The following is a 10,920-nucleotide window of genomic DNA, read 5'->3' as shown; positions in this document are numbered from 1 at the left end:
TCGTTAACACGAAACCACTTCTCATCTGCTCGGTAGATTAAGAAAACTAAGAAAATAGTACACTAAGAAAGTAGCGCACTCAGAAGAAGATACAAAATCTTGAAAATTGTTCAGCCGATGTTTCAAGGAGGCAGTCCGATACTTTGGATACAATAATGCGTTTCCTTACAACTTTTTGTTATAAAAAGAATTATTGACGGAATCAAAATTATGATTAATAGACGCATCGTTCATTTAATTTAGATCATTAAAATATTTGTTGTTATATGAATTATGTTTTAATTACTGTTTTTATTTTTTTAGAATAGGATACAGAAAAGATCAAATTTCCATTTCAATTTCAATTAAAACAATTCAAATAATCCAGAGTGATTAGGATAACTCATGATAACATTATCTGAAATCAAGGAATCAAATATTTTCTATTAATATGCGAGTATGCGAGTACAGTTATGAGTTCGCAGAACAATTAAATTATATTCTGCGTTTAGTATCATTATTATTATACTATTTACGTTTGCATGTAAGAATAATAGTAAATACAATAATAATAACTCATTATACTTCAATTTTTCACTGAAAAAAATGTCTATAGTGAGTCTAAATCTAATATGGGAATATATAATTTTATGTACGGCCCGCAAAGTTATAATGCATTTCCAAAGTGGCTCGCAAACTCATTTTGGTTGGCCGCCACCCCTGCTATAAAGAAATAATGAGCAACGTTAGTTCTTTTTATAATAATAATAAATAATTTTCCTAACAAATTTTGTGATTGGTTCAATTCTGCTCCTCACTGTAGTTCGTTCGAAAAAATTTATAGGAAATGTGTTCTCCTTCTGGCTATCAAAACCCAGGTAACCGCTTAACTCTAAGCAGTCTCGCTCGGTACATCGTGCCGTGGAAGTTAACTTAAAAATGAAACTTCGAACAACTTAGATCGAGGAATTCTTCATCTCGAACTGCCCCTACAGTGTCACCGCGGTGTCCGTGGCCATGGGGTGAGCCGGGGTGGCGCCACGCGTAATGGGATTACGTCGGTGTTAAAAACCTCCCTTATCCGGGTATAATGTCATCCCAGATCGCGATAAAGCTTCCGTCGTTCGCTCGAACGACTACGACTTACCCGGAATTTCGGTCGTGCCTGTGGCCTCCTTTTTATTTTTTATCGAAAATCTGTCTACCATTATCGCGTCATTTAGCTTTTCACCTAACGTCGCGCATTTCTACGCGAGACTCCTAAAGAGAATGGACGATGCGCTCTTAAAGACACGCGGAACGTTTGGTGCTCCGAGGGATTATTCCGGAGTAGTGGCGAGCAACCTACTTCGACGCTGCTTCGAACAAAATAAAATACAAATTTCTGGAGACCAAATTTATATTTAAATGACAGGAATAAGGTAATGTATTTCTATTTAATATAATACCTAATTCATTCAAAAATATATATATATATTCCGTAATACAGGGTGGTCCTCCAATTGTGGGGGTACAACAAATATTTTGTGTGCCATTTGAATGGTTTGAAGGAACCAATATATTGCAAACAATATTTCTCTCCAAAGGTTATTTTTTTCGGAGTTATCAAGGTCATCGATGTTTTTTGATACGTAACTACATTTTCCTTTTATTGCATCGTGTAACTGATGGAGAACTACATTCAGATACGTAAATAATATGACATTGAAATGTCCTTGATCTTGGAAAATTAAAGTTTTACCTAGAACTGACGTCAAATATCTTCGACCACGACTCCTAAATCTATGAATACAAAGAATATTTTTTAGCACACTAAAAATATCGATCAACAGATGTGTGTTGATATTATATATACGTTGCAAAATTTAGAATAATTCTGGTAAAACGTCATAATGAATCAATATTACCGTTTCCTATATTGTCTATACATTTCAACCTTGTCTTTAGAAATATTCCTGGAAAGGACTCCAAAATAACCATCGAAACGTTAAAGAAAACCTAAAATTGTATATTAGAACTCTGAAATATAAATATACACTGTGCTCTGTGTTTTAATTCGAATATTATAGCAAGCAAATACCATTGTAAACATAAGAATTGCTAAATTGCAAGTGAAACACACAATATACAGTGCTAGAAGTATTTATTTCATCGCAGAAATATTTCACATGTTATCGCTTATACATACGTATGTACCTCAGCTAAGATTAATATTGGGAAAATATTATTGGGATTATTATTGAGTGAAAGTATATAGCTTGATGTCTAGATCATCGCAAGTTGAATATAGACCAATATGGCAATCGTGCAGCTACTCGAGGAAATCCGCGACAGATTGAATGAAGAATTGTAAATATAGATACATTTACTATGCGAAGAGAAGCATGCGAATATTACACATATTGAATTCCTGAATAGATATTTGGATCGTTGAGGAAAAATTTTTCGTACGAGAGGGATTAGCCCTTAGAAGCCTGCTTTTCTAAATTAAATTTTTTTTAAATATCAATGTATTTATTATTTGAACAATTTTTACAGCTGACGTTTGTTTTGTTAACTTTTCTTCCAAGGAACATTATGCAATGGTAGCATACGTACAGGCAAATATTAAAAACGAACCAATTACAAGTGTACAATTCGATTTAACTCTTTATTAACTGAATTTCTAAAAAATTGTTAAAATCTAGGCGTTCATCTTGGTTTTATATCGTCTTATAGAGTTGTCTCTAACAAACTTCCAAAGACAAAAAGCTTGTGCTGCCATCGAACAATTAAAAACGAACTTCATAGCAGTGGACTTGAAAGTCACAATAGGTTTAATTAAACAATAGATTTAATTAATACAATACCAGGGGTCCTGGGAAAATATTTGAGCTCCATGCTCTAATTTAAAAACATTTCCTTCTTAATACAATACCATGAGAAAATTGACGGGACTTGTAAGTCCCGCCAGTAAATAAAGGGTTAGAAGTCCGGTATCTGAACTTAGGGCATTCAAGGATTAAGCCAATATACACGTAGAGTATAAATAATGCAACATTTACGCATATAATATGGCATTTTGTATTTTGCAAAGTGTGCAAGTTTAGCGCAAATAGCTTGTAAATTCTTTCTTTTTTCGATGAAGGGTGAAAGTGAAGGTGTACAATTGTTAGTACATGTCGTGTAAAACGTTTATTTTCTCAACAGACCAAAATTTTCTAAGCCTTCGCGACCAAGTAGGGGATCGAAACTGGCAAAAACTTACAGAAACTGACTTACAGAAACCTCAGATGGGTATTAACCATTTGCACTCGAGGCCTTTTTTTCTGGTATCTACCAGCAACTCGAGATGCTTTCTCAGCATTCTGTTGCCACGAATGCTAAGATTACATTGACTCCGAAAATGAGATCTCTAATTTGAAATTTGAGAATCAGATCATCTTTGCCTCAACGACAATTGAGTTCCAAAGAAATTAATCCTAAGAAAAACCTAGTGGTGACTGAGAGTCACCTCTCGAGTGTAAATGATTAATGCAAATCTGTTACGATATTCGTAGCCGTATCTTTCTTTTTGTATCGTTTACACAAAAAGATCTATCGTAAAAGTGTTTGTTCCATCAACGATGCGATATCGTCTTTCTTCCAATCTCGACATAAACCAGTACGTGTCAAAAATTGATCTCAGTTACACTGATCACCGACGATCATAGCTTTAAATCGACAACGTGTTTTAATATCATCTTGGTCGAGCGAACCCTAAAGACATCTATCGTTCTAATTTTCTATTTTCCCGTATACGAATTACGTAAACGTCAAAGAGCATCGACGAGAAACCGATGCGTCAGTCAACGTGTCAAGCAACATCAGTTCTCTCTTTGGGACATTCTCCGGTGGAAGGCCATCGAGCGAGCGAACGCGGACACGGGGCAACGGGACGACGCGATTTATCCCGTTCCTCGGGCAGTGTTCGAAGTTACCTACCGGGCAGCGAAAGATCAACGAAGGAAACAACGGTCGCGGACGACTGCGTGGCCGCTGATAGAACGGGGACGAAAAGCTGGTCTCTCGCGTCGCGAATCATTCACGCCGGCCGCGCATAAGCACGTAAGTCCATACTTGGACGCGTGCTTCCGTACGAATACGAAGTCCATAATGCGTGTGCGGTGTGGGAAGCCCGCGGAGCGCGTAAGGGGGGAGTGAGGGGGTTTGTATTCACCCCTTCTACATCCGTGGCAACACTGTGATGGTCCACGGGCGCAGCGATCAATGCCATCGTCGGTCCTCTATGCTTCATCCCCACCGACCTACAGTCGTCGCCATGACGACAGCATCCCTACAACCCCCACCGATTGGACCGCGATCGCCGCAGTGGGGGGGAGCTGGAAAGCCGCGAAAGGGATGACGGAGCTCCCCCTATCGCTCGCCGCAGCAAGGAATTCCGTGGGTGTGCGGAGGAGACGACGCGGGGGGATTTTCACCCTCTCCCGACTGCTCTCCTCTCCGCGCTCTCTGTCTCCCTCTAGACCCTCCCCTTACCCCCCTCGGGCGTTCCATCTCTGTTCCACGGCGATCGTCTCGTCGTCTGCGTTCCCCGTTCGTCGGCTGGCATGTCCTTGTCGCGTTCCCGTGTGCATCGGGGGTCAGGTGGGTCACTCCAGGTGGCTCTCGGCACTGACACGATACCGTCGACACGATTTCTGGATCGTTGATTAGATTATCACGATTCACCTGACGGAGGATTCGACGACCTACAATCGACGCTCCAGACCTCTCGCGGTCCAGTTTACGCGACCATCCTTAACACCTGTTTTCTTGGGATTGTCCCGATCACCTGGTCCATTAGTCGCTAACATACGAGGGTGGACATTCGTGCATAGACTTTGCGATGGTCTTAAGCTTTCACGTTGAAATCTTTTATCGATTGCAACGGGAAGTGCGAGATTCGTGTATAGTACTCAAAAGCACACAGGATTTCGCTTATAAAATTTTCCAATCCGTGTATCGGAACGATCTATGACGTATGATGTAGTTCTATGATATTCGTATGATAATCTTCGCAGCGTACCAGTCTATTGAGTAAAAATAACTATCCCTCTCTTCGTCATTCGAGTCACAAAAAAAGGATGCACGATTACTCGTAAGGTTGCAGTCTCCGGCAGTTGGTAATATTCTTTATCATCTTGTATAATCATCTTAGATCATCTTTTCTGTTTGAGTCTAATATAATTCTACTGCGAAAATGAGACTACACGTGCTACTGCAAAAAGTATAAGTATAACGTATTAGGTAGCGAGACACCCCCGTGATACGTTGACCCTTTTGGGTAGCAGGAAATGCACGAGCTGGGATAAGGTCGTTGCTCTCGCAATGGTGTGGCGTGGTCGGAGTTTCCACGAAAATTGATATCCGATTGGGAGCAGACATGGCCCCTCTGGTATTTTAGCCCAATTTTCAGTTATAAAAGGAGCATGCATGCGAGCCCGAGGGACCAATCTGATCTAATTTGTTGGGATAAGGGTTAAGCGTTAAAATCGTTATTGTTATAAAAGAATCAGCGATGCAAGATCGAGTTTTAGGTTGTGGTCTCTTTCGAGCATTTGGTAGCCAAACAACGCGCAGTTTTACTGTCAGGTGTTTCAACTGTACCTTTCTCAAGCCAAAATCGACAGATAGCCTTACTTTTTGCTGGATGACATATGAGTATCCCAAAAACCAAACGAATCGACGCAACTTCAGTCTTTTCAAACTTTTTAATTTTAACCAAATTTATCGAATCACTCGATCGTTAACCACTCGAAGCGTGTTTCTCTCGGACTCCAACAACACACTGTACCAAAGACGGAACTGTTATAAACATAATTTAAAGTCAGATTTCGGTTTCATGTGATTTCATGTTTCGTTCATTTTACTACTTGATCGTTGGCGGATAAAGCCAGAAAAGTCCGAGCTGCTGTAATTATAGAAAATATTATAACCTTGTATTATATAAAAAATATTACAGTAATGTCTCCATAACTGCACAAGCTCGGGGCTGTCCTTGTGCATTTATCGTAGACTTCGTATATTCTCTGATATTCGTCGACGACCTTCGAACGTAGGAGAATGACAGCGATTAAAGAAGACGACGAAGCGAAAACACCAGGATATATCGGTGAGACAATTTAATGCAACGATGAAACTTGTTTATTATAAACTTTCTTGTTATAAAACATTTGTCATCATATTTCTGACATTTTTCTGATTAAAATGAGACCAAACGCGATATAATTCGGACGATATTTTCCACTCGTCTTTTTTTTAGTTAGTGTTCTACGATATTTGATACATAATAAGTTGCCACAAGTACATACGTTGCGAATTACCGTCGTGTTTGGTCTCATTTTAATAAAAAAAAATGTCAGGAATGTGATGGTAAAAGTTTTACAACAAAAAAGTTAACCCTTTGCACTCGAGTAGTTTTGTTCTGGTATCTACTAGCAACTCGAGATGCTTTCTTAGCATTTTATACTGTCACGATCGCAACTAATTTGAGATTTGAGAATCAGGTCACCTTTACTTCATCGACACTCATTTTATTTATGAAACTTCGAGTTTTAAAGAAATAAAACCTAAACAAACATTATTTGCTGGTTGATTTACTGGGTGAAACCTGATGGTGACCGAGAATCACCTCTCAATAATAAAAAAGTTTCACCGTTGCATTAAATTGTCTCACCGACATACACTATGGTGTTTTCGCTTCGTCATCTTTTTTTATTCGCTGTCTTTCTCTGTATCCGAAGCTCGTCGGAAAACATCAGAGAATGATGGTTCGGTGCGGAATTCTGTGCAGTTATCGTAGACTTTGTGCAGTTATGGAGTATAACCTTCGAAAAATAACAAGCACAAAGGGTTAAAAAAAAATGTTGTTTCTGTTCTTTTCTACTTTTTGTTTCGTAGAGTTGATCAGTTTGGCACTTGAAAGTTTCCGTTATCTTATAAAACCGGTATATTTCGGAACAACACAGATTCTACGTGAAATTTGTCTAATTTTGATTATGGTGGGCACATGACGCAAGCCGACGACTGTCACAACTCTACGTTCTCGTAACTGTATTGAATTAAATGTTAACATGATACCGTCGACGCGATCTGTGGACCGCTGATTAGATTACAACGTTGTACCTGACGGGAATTCGATGACCCAGAATCGAGGATCTCTCGTGGTCCAGTTTACAAGATCATCTTGCGCCGTTTTGCGTCTCCTTGGGATTATCCCGATCGTTCGCAGACGAGTCGCGAGCGTGGTGAAGATGGTGTCTCGAACACATATAGTTAATTTCGAACTTCCCTGTGTCGGAATCTTCGTTAACAAGAGTTGACCAAACCTTATTCTCAATGTATAATAATAGGGTGAACCAAAAGTTCGTGCGTTTTTTACGTTATTTCAGTTTGTGCAATTTTTTCAAGTCATTAAAATTACTTTAATTAATTTATTACTTTATACAATATGTTATATATCATATTGTAGCTTTTGAAAAGCTCTTTCGTACTTAATTATTAGCTACATTAATTTATTGATCGTTTAACTCTTTTTTTAGTTTTAGTAAAATCGCGGAAAATGTTGAGCTACTGAAGCAGCAAAGAAAATATTATACACAGTGTGCTGCAACGAGGAGGTAGCTCCATTTTTTTATGGTCTCGAGGTTAGAACATAATCACGGATTTAAAAAATCCCTTTTTTTCGTGGCGCGACAAGGACGCAGCTCCGGTCACTAGAAAAACTGACGATGTCAATTTAACGGAGACAGAGCAGGAAGAAAAACGTATTTTGCACTAATTTTACGATCTTTTGTTTGTATTGCCAAATATTTTAAGAATAAAATAAACACGTGTTTCAAAAAAGAATTTTGTTCTTTTCGTTCGAAAAGTCCCTTAAATTCCAAGTGTTTCTTTAAAACGGAGCGCAATAAGGAGGCAGCTCCAAACATAAATTATCCCCCCCCCCCCACCAATTTGAAAAGGAAGGAATGGAATCTGGAATAATATAATTTCATGATTAGGTGTCTATGCTATGATACTAAAAAAAAGAAAGACAATTTTATAAATCTGAATTTTAAAGCGTTCTTTTAAATTTCCAAAAGTTTGAAAAAATAGAGCTGCCTCTTTATTGACGCACGCCTCTCAATTGTCAAAGGAATTGCCCACTTCAACTTGTCAATCGCGTACCTTGAGAAACAATGTTTCGTACAATATAAAATTAACTAACGTTTCCCAGTTACCATCTCGCGATTTCCAAATGACGCGACGGTCGCGTCAACGGGATGTAAACAGCGTTAGCTCGGGCAGCTCGCGTCGGGCACTCGCCACACACGCGCGCAAAATGTGGCATGAATCAGAAAGAAGCGTGGGCGTGTGCGAGCTGTCCGTCGGGGGTGAGAAGAAGACCGAAAGGAGGGTCGGTATAAGGTGGACAACGCGAGGGAAAGTAAGAGGCCGAGGGAGAGCGGCGCGGAAAGAGAGAATCCGCGAGAGCGAGAGAGCGAGGGAGGGAATTCGATCCACCTCCAAATCGAGTTACGCGGCCTGTTGGAGATAATGATATTTATGCGCGTCAAGTGTATGATGTGTGGTCCGCCGCACATGGTTCACACATATGCTTCTGCGGAGAGCCGGCAGAACGACAAAAACACTACCAACTACGAAAATGTGTTGCCCGCTCGTCCCGTGAGAACGTATACTCCGGCGGTTGCACGTCTCGCGATACTTGCTCCAAAGATTTTCAAGGTTCTCCGTACTTTCGCGTACACTTCCTGCACGATCATTCCAAGGCGAGCTTGGAAACTTTGGAATTGCGATAAACGTTTCCCGCGGTTACCGAAACCACTTTTTGAACCATTTAGTTTTTGACATCTGGGACGAGAGAGGAAGGGAGTTAAGGGTCAAGATGACCAGGCCTGGATTAAGGGGCGAGGGGGGGGGGAGGATATATCTAAGTCCTAAATCCTCAGTTCTAAGCGATTAGCTCCCTCTGTTTTCATTCAAAATGTTGCATCAAGTAAACTATTTATGAGTTCCAAACCTTTGGTTTTTTATTTCAATTTTTTCTTATTTGGTAAATATTCACGTTAGGACCATCTGTGGTAAAAAAAATCAGCCCAATCGCAGAGTACCTCGTTTTCTTCGCCCTAACCCATATTTTCGTTATTTAATCAAAGTATTTAATAATAATATTATCATTATTGAATATAATATAGAAAATTCAAAGAATCAGATTTGTACCGTACGAAACAAATTACAAAACGAAGTACAATAATAATTATATACACATACACATCGGCAAAATTTAGTCATTGTTTGTTTACATTGAGAATCTTCTGACATCAATAGACTCAATTTGGAAATATTATTAGTTAAAATGAAATAGATGTTTTACATCGCAACAAAATTATTTCTTACTAAATGGTCTTCTTGCTACAACTTATTAAATCTGCTAGTAAAACCAAAGGTTATGAACAATATATTAACGTATAATAAAACTGTCAAATACTACATAGTACAAGAAACTGCGATTCAATGCTAATTTTATGAATTTTCCTTATTTCAGTAAATGTAGAACATATTCTAAGCTTGCATTATATTGCATAAATTTGTTGGAACTATACCAAAACAGTTAACTATGATTTTCGATTGTTGTGAATTATCTAAATAATAAAAAATATTTTTCAAATAACTTTTTGTGATTGGTTCAGTCTTCTCCCATCCGTATACCTGTTTGTCGTCAATTAACCTTTATACCTTGTGCCTGCTAATGTTATTTTTGATGTTAAAGTGCATACAGTTAGAATGAACACGTTTATCGTGTGTGTTTGCAAGCGCACAAAGCATGGCGTGGCGCAAAAAGGGAGATCCCCTCGAACGGTTGGCGATGTAGTATACTACGTAATGTAACAAGTATGTACAAAATGCCTGCCTAACATTCGCTCGCGTTCCGCGCAAATATGATCATGTTTCACCTTCATTCAAACAATGTGGTTGGTTAATGATGAAGATACCTGCGTATGTATACACACTTCGGATACATACTATATATTTGTGGTCTGATACACGAAATCCTCTTTACTGCAACATCGTACAGTGGACGAAATTTGTATAGGGGCAATACGATAACGTCTCCATGCTAATCACGATTATTACGCTGACGAATCCTTTTTCACTAGGCAACATAGTGATTGATTTTTTTATATTTATCAATTATCTATAATATATGTCATGGTTATTTCTGTACTTTCGTACATTATTCCCAAAAATCTTTAACACATTAAGCGCTTGAACATTGTGAGAATTGAAAAGAATATTGAGGATTGGAAGAATTGAAAAGAAAATTGAAAATTGTAAGAATTGAAAAGAAGATTGAAAATTTTAAGAATGTTCACCGCGGGAGGAGGAGATATAAAGAAAGTATAGTTTCTTTAATTTGGATTTGCCGCGCTTTTCATGCTCCGCTGGATCAGTGCCCTCGATCGATACCCGCTAGATGTAGCGTTAAGTGTGATAATTGGAAACGTCAGGAATAGACATCGAGTGCTGATTAGAAAGAGATGGAAGGAGAGATTATATAACAGAGCACGTGTGGACGAGAATATACGGAGAGATAACATTAATAATAATTAGAAAGATATCTAGAGTGAAAATAGCGAGTGTAAATAAAGAAGCGATAGTAATAGAATAAAATCTTCCCTTGATTTACAGAGAAACTCATTATAGCATTTTGTCTTATATGTATACAGGGTGGAAGTTACAAAGCGTTACCGTCAAACATTTCCGAGAATATTGATTATACGCAAAAATGTTTCAGATCAGAAATGTATATTACGCAGAAATGTTTCAGTCAACTGTCTTCTTTGCAAATGATACGTTTTTTATCCACCACCAAATAGTGCGTTTTAAGACGAATTAAACGGCCTATGACTCAAGGTC

The 10,920-nt window shown here is 38.5% G+C and overlaps 1 protein-coding gene across 1 annotated transcript in view; it reads left to right on the top strand.

The window, feature by feature from the left end:
* The first annotated feature begins 6,063 nt into the window (after positions 1–6,063).
* The window catches only part of LOC128885583 (uncharacterized), a 128,899-nt gene continuing 124,042 nt past the window's right edge, over positions 6,064–10,920 (top strand). The window contains exon 1 of the mRNA XM_054139681.1: positions 6,064–6,112. Within this exon, the coding sequence (XP_053995656.1) occupies positions 6,064–6,112 (49 nt within the window). The remainder of the gene's footprint in view (positions 6,113–10,920) is intronic.

The sequence above is a fragment of the Hylaeus anthracinus genome, unplaced genomic scaffold (genome assembly GCF_026225885.1).
Source record: "Hylaeus anthracinus isolate JK02 unplaced genomic scaffold, UHH_iyHylAnth1.0_haploid 11981, whole genome shotgun sequence".
In the NCBI taxonomy this organism is placed as follows: Eukaryota; Metazoa; Arthropoda; class Insecta; order Hymenoptera; family Colletidae; genus Hylaeus; species Hylaeus anthracinus.
Note: the sequence above shows the minus strand (reverse complement) of the source record. Positions and strands in the feature narration are given on the sequence as shown.